At 47.2% G+C, this 12,046-nt stretch overlaps 1 protein-coding gene across 1 annotated transcript in view; it reads right to left on the reverse strand.

Annotated features, from left to right (window-relative positions):
* MYO3A (myosin IIIA) overlaps positions 1-12,046 on the reverse strand; it is a 236,160-nt gene continuing 224,114 nt past the window's right edge. Inside the window, exons 33-35 of the mRNA XM_089312433.1 lie at positions 10,827-10,867; positions 9,918-10,061; positions 1-560 (exon numbers count right to left, since the gene is read on the reverse strand). Of these exons, the coding sequence (XP_089168559.1) occupies positions 443-560; positions 9,918-10,061; positions 10,827-10,867 (303 nt within the window). The 3' untranslated portion in view covers positions 1-442. The remainder of the gene's footprint in view (positions 561-9,917; positions 10,062-10,826; positions 10,868-12,046) is intronic.

The raw sequence follows: 12,046 nt of genomic DNA on the forward strand, positions 1-12,046 counted from the left end.
TTATTTGGTAACCCAGATAACCCAGGCAAAGGAAAGCCCCGCTTGGGGTGACATTCATCTGGAGATCTTGCTCACGCCCACACCCTGGGGTGGCCCGCGGCCTGGGGAGGCCGTTCCCAGAAAGAAGAAATCATCGAAGTCACACCGAAAGGGTTTGGCGACAGCTCCGAGGCTGCCGGGTCCCCAGAGGAGTGGCCAACAAGTGAGCAAAGACAGGTGTTGTGGGCCAGGGCAGATGATGCCCCAGACGGTGGCCTGGTCCCAGTGGAGGGCGCGGGGTGCGGCTTTCCCAAGGGCCCCCAGCTCTCCTCCTTCCGAAGGCTGCTTCCGAAGGTCGTGGCTGCAATGCCTGGTGGTGCCAGCGCCTGAGGCTCCTCCCCTCGCCCCCAAGGCCCTGCAAGCTCCACTCTTTCTCCAGGGCTGCGGCCGCCCAGCGGCTGGGCTACAACTGTTGCACAAGGCGCTGGCGCTGGGAGGTTTTGCGCAGGAGCCTCCTGTAGTCGAAGGGGTTGGCTGCTGGCCCGCTGTCCCCCTCGTCGGGGATCTCCGCCACCCAGCACCTGCGATCGAGACGGGTGCGTATGAAGTTAGCAGCGCCCCCTGGCACACAGAGCATCCCCACCCACCACAGGCATTCAATGCAGGCGCCATCCAAACATCAGAATGACAGACAGCGGCAGCTTCCCTAATCCTCTTAGCGAGTTTTGAAAATAGAATCCGATGCCTGTGTCTGGGTGAGAGAGCAAAGCACCACGTGTAGCCAAGGAATGCGCTTCATTTGGGTGAAGATAACTCACAACTGGTAAATATGCATGGTAGTGTCTTCATTTTTAACGCGCTGGCCAACAAGAACTCCAAGTGTCCAGGTAGCCACCCACCACTGTGTGTTTTAAGACGGTCCCAATAGTTCTTTTTTCTTTTCTTTTCTTTTTTCTTTTTTTTTCTTTCTTTTTTTTTTTTTTTGACAGGCAGAGTGGACAGTGAGAGAGAGAGAGACAGAGAGAAAGGTCTTCCTTTGTCCTTGGTTCACCTTCCAATGGCCACCGCGGCAGGCGCGCTGAGGCTGGCGCTCCGCGCTGATCCGAAGCCAGGAGCCAGGTACTTCTCCTGGTCTCCCATGGGGTGCAGGGCCCAAGCACTTGGGCCATCTTTCGCTGCACTCCCGGTCCATAGCAGAGAGCTGGCCTGGAAGAGGGGCAACCGGGACAGAATCCGGCGCCCCAACTGGGACTAGAACCCGGTGTGCTGGCGCCGCAAGGCGGAGGATTAGCCTAGTGAGCCACGGCACCGGTCTAGTCCCAATAGTTCTTCAAAGTGCTCTCCCGGATCGGACCCAACCGCTGTGTTGGCCACACAGGAGCCCCCTGCCCTGCTAACTTTGTCAAACCTTCAACAGTTTTCAAGGAGGCTGCCAGGTCATCTTTCCTGGTCTCACTGCTGTGAACCCCTGCAAGGGGTGGGGTGCTCCCTGCTCTGCAGCTATAGTCACTCACTCATTCAGTCGTGGGGTACCCTAAGGGCCAGGCACCAGTGCAGGTGACAGAAGAACCAAAGTGCTTGCTTTTATGGAGTTTATGGTCTAGTTTGGCAGAGGACCATAGACAGTTTAAAAGTATGAGATGATGAGAGGCATTGCACAGAAAATTAAGGGTAGTGGAGGAAGGCCGATGGTGTGTGTGTGTGTGTGTGTGTGTGTGTAAGCTATTTCCTTGTAGAGGGCACTCAAGTAAAACCACTCTGAATGGGGACATGGAGGACAAGACATTGAACCAGCCATGAGATTGCTTGGGGAAAGGTTACTCATTCCAGGATAACAGATCAACCAACAGAAGGGTCCAAGAGTATGGTGCACATGTTGTGTTCAAGGACCAGCAAGGAGGTCACGGTGGTTGTTTGGAAGAAGTAAGCAGGGGGCGGGGTGGGGGGAAAGGAGGGGACAGTGTGGCCGATGAATTGGCACTTTTACTCTACCTCGAGGACTTGGATTTTTTTTTTTTATTTTAGGGTCTTCCTTCTGTTGGTTCACTCCCCAAATGACCACCACAGTGCCGATCCGAAGCCTGGAGCCAGGTGCTTCTTCCTGGCCTCCCATGCGAGTGTAAGGACCCAAACACTTGGGCCATCCTCCACTGCCTTCCCGGGCCACAGCAGAGAGCTGGACTGGAAGAGGAGCCACCGGGACTAGAACAGGCGCCCATATGGGATGCCGGCACCTCAGGCAGAGGATTAACCAAGTGAGCCACGGCGCCGGCCCCAAGGACTTGAATTTTACTTAGAACAAGAGAAACATTGAAGGATTCTGAGCAGACAAATGTCTCATAAAAGGATCTGGCTGCCAGAGTAATGTCGGGTGGCCAACTGAACTGATCCCATAATAGTCCAAGCAAGACCGAGAATGGCTTGAACTGGGCTTGGAGTGCACCTGGGGAGACGTGGCCAGATGTTCAGGAGGTAGAACTGAAAGAGTTCGCTGAGGGCTTGGATGTGCGGTATAGAAAAAAAGAAATCAGCAGTGTCCCCAAGACTTTTAACTTAAACGTTGCTATCAATGACAGGAGGAAGGTGACAGAGGGGTGACAGAGGAGCACGTGTGTGTGTGTGTTGGTTATGCCAAGCTTGAGAAATGTACTAGGGTTTAAGAGGATGCCCTGAGCAGGCATTGGGATGTAATCGTATGAAGTTTGATCTAGGTTAGAGATTTCAGTGCAGGAATTCCAAGTCCAGAGACGGTATTCAGTGAACAAAGCAAATAGCTGGGACACTCCAGTCCTGAGAAATCAGCAAGATGATGATGGATGGCCAGTGGAGGAGACTAAGGAGGAGACGCCAATGAGGCAGGAGGCAAGCCAGAAGTCGTGCCCTGGAGGCCAACGGAGAAAGAGTCTGAAGAGGAAAAATAGAGTAATCGTAGGCATTAAATGCTGCTAAGAGGAAGAGAGGATGACAGACTCGATCATGGGACATGGCAAAATGAGACCATGGTGATCCTGGCCAGGGGCAGTTTCCGTGGGGCGTGGGGATGGAAACCTGAGTGAAGGGGTGTGAGAGAGAATGGGGAGGGTGGGTATGAAGGAGACAGTCTCACCACTCCTCACTTAGTAATATAGCAAAGAACGGAAAAATGGGTAGCCTTGAAGGGAGACCGGATCAAGGGCATTAGAAAAAAATGTATTTCTTTTATTAGAAAGGGAGTGGGGTAGATCTCCCATCTTCTAGTTCACTCCCCAGTTCTCACAAGGCTGGCCTAGGCTGAAGCCAGGACTTGGGAATCCAATCCAGGTCTCCTACACTGGTAGCAGGGACCCAAATACTTGGGTCATTGCCTGCTGCCTCCCAGGGTACACATTAGTAGGAAGCTGGGTTAGAAGCAGAGCTAGGACTCCAACCAGGCACTCTGATGTGGGATGCAGGTGGCCCAGGTGCCGTCTTAGCCATGCCTCATGTTTGCAGATGGCCAGACATGCTTTGGAAAAGAGAATGAACATTCAAGATGCAGTAGAGAGAGAGGGGGGATGACTGCATGACAATATTCTTGAGCAGATGGAAACTTGGATTTAGCACACAAGGGGAAGCTTTGGCCTTAGGTAGAAAGCCAGAGAAGTCATTGATCGTATGGTAGCGGAAGGAAACAGGTAAGCAGTGGAAAGATGGATGGATTTGGTGGTGGGAGTGCAATGTTTGGTTTCTGCTACTATATTCCCAGTTAAATAGGAAAGAAGGTTGTCAGTTGAGAGTGAGGAAGTTTGAGGTTTGAGAGGAGACAAGAATGCTTAACAGTAGAATGAGAAAGTGGGATAATGGATTTTTTAAAGATTGATTTTATTTATTTGATAAGACAGAGTTACAGAGAGAGGTAGAGACAGAGAGAGGTCTTCCATCCACTGGTTCTCTCCCCAGATGGCCACAATGGCCAGAGCTATGCCAAACTGAAGCCAGGAGCCAGGAGCTTCTTCCAGGTCTCCCACACTGGTGCAGGGGCCCAAGGACTTGGGCCATCTTCTACTGCTTTCCCAGGCCATAGCAGAGAGCTGGATTGGAAGAGGAGCAGCCGGGACTAGAACCGGTGTTCTTATGTGATGCCGGCGCTTTAGGCCAGGGAGTTAACCCGCTGTGCCACAGCGCCGGCCCCAAGGGATAATGGATTTTTAAGGGAAATGTAATACTGCAAAGTAACTAAGAGTCTGCCTAAGGTGTGCAGCCATAAATTTCAAGTGAGATTATTAGATTTAGCTTTTTCTCTAGTTAGGTTCAGCACTCTGGGGCAGGAATAGGATGAAATTTGCTTTTTATTTATTTGAAAGTCAGAGTTAGAGAGAGAGGGAGAGACAGAGAGAGGGAAGAGAGAGAGAGAGAGAGAGAGAGAGGTATCTTCCATCTGCTGGTTCATTCCCCAGATGGCTGCAATGGCTGGGTCTAGGCCAGGCCAAAGCCAGGAGCCAGGAGCTTCATTTGGGTTTCCCCCATGGGTGGCAGAGCCCAAGTATTTGGGGCTCTTCTGTTGATTTTCCAGGCCATGAGCAGGGAGCTGGATTGGAAGAGGAGCAGCTGGGACTTGAACCGGTGTCCACAGGGGATGCTGGTGCTGCAAGAGGCAGCTTTACCTGCAATACACCACAGCACCAGCCAGAGAAAGTTGGGATTTAACCAGCATTAGAGTTTGCTAGTTGAAAAAAAATTGAGGGAGAAAGGGGCAGATGTATCAAAGTGATGATGACTAGAATGGCCAGAACTTTGCCTGCTATTGGAAAATGCCTTCATTCTGGTCCACTCAGAATGGAGAGTTAGAAGACAAAGAAACTGCTGGCAAGGTGTTTCAGGGTAGTGGGTACTTGATGAAGCTTTCCATGCGGGGTCATGATGGCTATGGATGGGAGGGTCACTTACTTTAGGTTCCTGCCTTGAGTTCTCTTGTAGGAGAGTTCAAGAATGTTGAATAGGAACCCACCCGCCACATACATCACACACGATCTATAATCCCAAGGACTACACTGCCAGGCCTTAGATCCTTCTTATCCTCAATGCAGAGATGATGAGACAGACTGGTTCTAGTTGACAGAGCTGGTGAGGAGTGAGGATTCAAACCGAAGCCCAGTGGGCCAAACCCCAGTTTCCCTGCTGCAACTCTCTGCCTCTTTGCTGCTGATGCCTCCTTTGGGACTCTCTTATCTTGTAATTAGTGCGCCCTTGCTCCATTTTGCTTTCCCTCTATTCTATCCTCTCTCTACTTCCCCACCATAACTGAAAGCTGGGTTTGCCCTAAACAGCCCTACGACTCTCACTATTGCTCCGCATTGACCCCACGGCTTCCATCCTGAGAGGAGAGGAGCTGTCAGCCTCCTGTTGCATTCTGATTCCTCTCTGCAGCCACTGATTGCCCGACACTGGCTTTCCTTCACTGAAATGCACCAGAATAACAAACACAGATGAAAGACACTGAAGAAGGTGCAGTGGATGGGAATAATCATATCGCTACAGTGTTACGCTACTCAAAGCAATCTACAACTTAATGAGATCCCTATGAACTTCCAATGACATTTTTCACAGAAGTAGAAAAAACAAAAACAATCCTATAATCCTAAAATGTGCAAAGAACCACAAAAAGCTCCAAAGCAATCCTGAACAAAAAGAACAAAGCTGGAGGCATCGCACGACCTGATGTCAAAACTACTACAAAGCTATGATAAACTGCATGGTACTAACATCGAAACAGACACAGAGACCAATGGGAGAGAAGAGAGAACTCAGAAAGAAGCCCACACACGTATGGTCAACTGATTGTGGACAAAGATGCCAAGAGCACACAATAGGGGAAGAATAGTCTCTTCAGTTACAGCGTTGGGGAAACTGGACATCCACACGCAGAAGAATAAGATTCACATCGTGTATGAGAAGCCAACTGAAAATGATTAATACTAAATCATTAAACATAATGCCCAAAACCATGAAAGTAGTAGAAGAAAATATAAGAGCAAAGAGACATGATATTGTGCTGAGCAATGTGTTTTTGGATTTGACCTCAGAAGTCCAGATAACAAGAGCAAGACAGATAAATGGGATTACATCAAACTAAAAAGTTTTGCATAGCAAAGGAAATGATACTGAAGTTTAGAGAAAACCTAGAGCATGGGAGAAGATATTTGCATATCATACATATGATAATGGGCTAAGACCCAAAATATACAAAGATACCATATAACTTATTAGCAAGACAATAAATAACCCAATTAAAAAGTGAACAAAGGATCTGAATAGACACTTCTCAAAGCAGACACACAAATGGCCCTGAGGTATATGAAGAAATGTCCATAATCACTAATCATCAGGGAAATGTCAATTTAAACCACAGCAAGATATCACTTCAGTTCTGTAAGAAAGGCTAATTTTTGTCAAAAACACAAAAGGTAACCAGTGTTGGTGAGGATGTGGAGAAAAGAGAACTTTGCACACTGTTGGTGGAATGTAAATTAGTACAGTCATTATGGAAAACAGCATGGAAGTGAAGTGGGGGAAGTCAGGGAGCTAGATTAAGTTCATGAGCTGGAGGCCACACCTTACCCCGCCCCCAAGTAGTCAATCACATGACCCCCTCCCCAAGATGCACCTCCCCTTCCCTGGGACCTGGGGGCAACACCACGTAACCACTCCCCTTTTTGAAGCTAATCAAAAGCCTAGTGAAGGGGGAGGGGCTTCCTTTTCTCTCCTCACCTCGTGGACCCAGGACAAGCAGAGCAGGGTATGAAACCCCCCTTTTTGCCTTCCCTGGCTCACTCGTCCTAAATGAAGCCCCCACATACCTGCGTGTTCTTAAATAAACTTATCACACTGCATGCCATCTTTGTGCCTATACTCACCATTCTCCTGGGATATTAATTTTGGCCCAACCTAACCCACAGCAGAAGTTTCTCAAACTAATAAAAATAGAGCTACCATATAATCCAGCAATCCCACCACTAGGAATACAGTCCGAGGAAGTGAAATCAGCGTCTCACAGAGATTCTGAGCTCCCATGTTCACGGCAGCGTTATTCACATGGCCTAGTTACCTATCAGTGGATGGAGGGATAAAGAAAACATGGCATATGTACGGAACGGAATACTATTCAGCCTTAGGAAAGAAGGGAATCTTGTCGTTTGTGCCAATATGGATGGACCTGGAGGACATTATGGTAGGTGAAATAAGGCAGGCGCAGAAAGACAAATACCACACCATCTTAGTTACAGGTGGAATCGAAAAGTGACAGACTCGTGGAAGCAGAGTTGAGGTACTTAACAGAGGTTAGGGAGGCAGGGGATTGGGGAAGTATTGCCCAAAGGGCACAGACGTCAGAGAGCAGGAATAAGTTCAAGGGTCAGTTTTACAGTATGGGGACTGTAGTTAATAACAATGCAGTCAGCGCTTGAAAACTGCTGACAGGGTTCTCACCACAAAAACATGCTAAGAGCCGGTGCCACGGCTCACTAGGCTAATCCTTCGCCTTGCGGCACCGGCACACCAGGTTCTAGTCCCGGTCGGGGTGCCGGATTCTGTCCCGGTTGCCCCTCTTCCAGGCCAGCTCTCTGCTGTGGCCCGGGAGTGCAGTGGAGGATGGCCCAAGTGCTTGGCCCTGCACCCCATGGGAGACCAGGAAAAGCACCTGGCTCCTGGCTTCAGATCAGCGCAGTGCGCCAGCTGCAGCACGCCAGCCACGGTGGCCACTGGAGGGTGAACCAACGGCAAAGGAAGACCTTTCTCTCTGTCTCTCTCTCTCACTGTCCACTCTGCCTGTCCAAAAAAAAAAAAAAAAAAAAAAAAAGCCATGCTAAGTATGTGAGGTAATGAGAATGAGTATGTTACTGTCATTCTATATACCTATTTCAAAACATCAAAATACAGTATTTGTGACTTATGCCATAGTGTAGGCAATCTTTATCAAATTCTTGAGACACTCAATTCCTACTTGCTGTTATCCCTTTCTCCCAGGTCCTACTTATATCTTCCTGGTTGATGCCAGTACTTGCTTGGGGTGTGTGTGTGTGTATTCACGCACAGATATTTGTGTGGTAACTTTTTCCAATGTATAGTTTAGTTGCAAATGTCCTTTAGAGCTGTTTTCCGTTTTGTTTTTATTTCGCATTTTAAGCTCAGGATGCTATCAAGGTTTACTGGCTGCACTGGACCTATCTGTTTCTACAATCGTCCTTAGTTTAGAAAATCCCCCAGGAGCTACCTTGTTCGGCTTTGTTACATCTCAGTATTTTCCCTCTAGCATCAAGCTCCTTGGATACAAGGACCACAACTTCCTTATGTGACTTCCTGCAATGCCCAGCATTGTACTTTGCAGAGAGAGGCAATACTGTATAGAGATGAAAGCCAGCAACTATAAACCCAGAGAGGCCTGTGTTCAAATCCAGCTCACCCAGGTGACTGATTGCAGCCCCTTAACTCGGGAAACTGAGGCTCCTCAGCCATAAAATGCAGTGATAATAGGAGCTGCTTCATGTCGCTGTGTGGATTAAATGAGATAATGACACAGTGCCTAGCACTGAATAAGCCCTAACCTGGGGCTAGCTGCCAGCATCCTTATTCTAGTGGATGCTAAATACCTACACCCAGGCCTCACCGGGACACCAGGTGGGATGGCAGGGCTCACGGCTTTTCTATCAGATGTGTGGCTGTCGTGGGTGGGGGTGAGGGGCTGGGGAGGAAGGTAAGAATACCCAGGAGAGGGGCGAGAGTGGCTGTTAGGACGGGAGCAGGACAGCCAGGGAAAAGCCTTGGATTTGAGTTCACGACGTCAGCCTGGGATCTGGGCCACGTCACTGAATCTCCCTGGCACGTGGGGATCTCCAGAATAGAGCTCTGTGGTTATCCTAGAACATTCCTAAGCTCCAACATGCTACGTATAGTTCGTGATCCCAAGACGGAAGAATTCGTCTTCTTTTCGGAGACAAGGGGCAGAAATCATATTTCAGGCAGACTCTGGAAAAGCAAAGAAAGGTGACAGCAGGCACCGTGTGGGGAACACCCTCCTCGGTCACACACAATACACCGTTAGGTGCTTTAGTGCTTCGTTTCATCTCTGCTCAAGGCAGGAAGTTAGTAGCAAATCCTTGTGCAGAATGGACACTGAGGCTTAAAGAAGCAGGTGACAACCAAGCCATCCGACGATGAAGCGGCAGCATCAGGATCCAACTCTAAACCTGTCCGACTCACAAACCTCTTTCCATAAGCACCACAACCCACTGTGAAATAGACAGGAGGGAGTCTGGGTGTCCTGGGTGGCCAGGGCGTCCACTCAGGACCCTGGACAAACAGCTCCTGGCTGCCAGTTATGGATTCTGTTGCTCAGACACCTGTTCCTGTCTTATTTTGTGCCCTCAGTCTCAAAACTTCACACAATCTTTTTTGGGGAAAGAACAAAAAACCTCTAAAGTCATAAATCAGCTACAAAATCAGTTACCCAATGTCACAAAGTCAATGACAACATGAGAAATCAAATCCAAAATGGGAATTTCTCTATAACTCTTTCTCCTAGATATTTTTTGGTTTGATATCACTGATTCTGAACAATCACAAGCTTAATTAAGAAACCAAGTGGTTAAAATTATATTTTTTAGAATATGAACATAGATTTTTAGGAATGGATAGTGCTCATATTAGATAGAGTAACCATATAATTTATCACTCAAACTAAGCTAAAAGGGGAACAGAAATAAATTGGAATTTTTTTAAAAGGGGAACAGAAATAAATTGGATTTTTCTTGAAAAAGTATGATGTCATTACCTAACCATAATATTTATGATTTTACTTTTAAACAATCTATCACTCATAAAATGCAATATTTGTAAGAATGCCTTGTAATAAAATGACATTGCTTTAACAATTGAAAGTGTGAGTATACAGTTGAAAATGCTGTACTTTAAACTGAATTTATTACCTGTCATTCGCCTTAAAACATTGACTCTGGAGGTCTCGCTGCGGTCTTTGTTCTCTGAGACTAGGATTTTGTTCCCTTGGTGCAGGGCAGCTGGTCAAAAATCCCTTATAATAGAAGTCTTCCAGATCTAATAGTTTCCCCTGACTGTAAATGATACATAAACGTGTCACAGCATCAGTGTCCTTTTCCATTCACTTCAGTGTACACGATACTTAGAAATGCACATTTTAAGAGAAACGGGTGAGGTCCTCAAACATGCAAAACCAGCATACACCATAAATTCAGATGAAAAGCAAAATTCTCCTCTTAACCTGACCAGAGCAGTAGCTGCTGGGGTGGCTTTTCTGATTCCATCGCATTTAACTTGGCACTGAACTAGTACTCCCTAGAAGAGCCAGTGATTACCATGTTCCTGTTTGGCTGGTCTAGAGCTGAGTTTACACTGACCGTTGGCCACTAAGAGAAAGGCAGAATACTATGAGATTAAGCACGCCATACCTGTCGGTAACACAAACCTCACCTTCAGGAGATTTACCATGTGCTGAAGGACAAAAAGTAAAAAGGAGCTTGGGAGAAGAAAGTTCACGGTTGTCTCTGTGTTCATATTGCTCAGTTAACACCATTCAACGGGCCAAGAAAAGCCAAAGTCTGTATCAGCACAGGTCACTTCATTCAAAATGTATTGGAGTTCTTAGTGCCTGCTTTGTCGTGTGCTGGGGCAATAGATACCCAGCAGGCAAGAGTTTATAAATTACACATGAGCTAATATGTGCAACCTAAATCATGAGAGCACATTGCTTTCCAAATGTGTCTGCATAAAAGAGGTGATTTTAAATCCGAATCTGAACGTGGGGGTTTATATATTTGCGTGAATGAGATGGCATGTTGGAATCTAGAAGCAATGATTACCTGTCTTTTCTCGGTCTTCTTTTCTCTTCTTGGATTGACTTCTAAAGGGAAGAGAGGAATTCGAAAGATCTATATAAAATTATGATCTTAATATAATGTAATTGAGATACTACTGTAATGTTGGTATATAAATGCATTGATTCCTACAAAGTAAAGTTACAAATAAACAAGTATAAACAAGCGGACACACTATTTTAAAGATCTTAGGAGGAGCCGGCATTGTGGTATAGCGGGTAAAGCTGCTGCCTGCAGTGCTGGCATGCCATATGGATGCTGGTTTGAGTCCCAGCTGCTCCTCTTCCGACCCAGCTCTCTGCTATGGCCTGGGAAAGCAGTAGAAGATGGTGCAAGTGCTTGGACCCCTGCACCTGCGTGGGAGACCTGGGTGGAGTTCCTGGCTCTTGGCTTCAGCCTGGCCTAGACCTGGCCATTGCGGCCAATTGGAAAATGAACCAGGGGATGGAAGACCTCTCTCTCTCTCTCTGACTCTCCTTCTCTCTCTGTGTAACTCTTTCAAATAAATAGAAAATAATCTTTAAAAAAAATCTTAGGAAATATAACTTACTCAAATTTTATATTTTGTGATTTTTCTAAATGTATTTGTTTCTTTGAAAAGCAGAGTGTTGGAGACAGAGAGGGAGAGTCAGAGAGGGAGAGATCATTCATCTGGGGGTTCACTCCCTAACTGGCTGCGGCAGCCAGGGCTGGGTCAGGCTGATGCCAGCTGCCAGGAGCTTCATTGGGGTTTCCCACTTGGGTCGCAGGAACCCAGTCACTAGAGCTGTGCTCCCAGGTGTCGTGGAGATGGGACTCGATCTCAGGCACTCCGACAGGGCGCACAGGTATCCCAAGCAGCTGATTAACTGGCTGTGCCACAACACCTACCCCAAATTTGTGCTTATTTTTATCAGGCAGGCCTATATTGAAATGGATCTTTGCATTCAACATGAGAAAAAACAGTTTGTCACAAGGTGACCAATATAGATATGACTTCAGAAGGATTTTTACCTGTAAATGGGAGCAAATTGTAAAATTCTCTGGGAAACTCATTTCTCTGTCACAAATCCACGTGTGATTTAAGCCTATTAGGCTGCTTTGATGTCTTGCCTACCTCTTATCCTTGTACAGGGAAAGCAGATGGGTGGATAAGGAGAGCAAGTTTACAGTATACAGAAAGAACAGCCGTGTGACTTTCTACTCCCAAAGAAACCCATTTATGG

The sequence above is a fragment of the Oryctolagus cuniculus genome, chromosome 13, assembly GCF_051225735.1.
Source record: "Oryctolagus cuniculus isolate XC-2025 breed Fujian yellow rabbit chromosome 13, ASM5122573v1, whole genome shotgun sequence".
Taxonomy (NCBI): Eukaryota; Metazoa; Chordata; class Mammalia; order Lagomorpha; family Leporidae; genus Oryctolagus; species Oryctolagus cuniculus.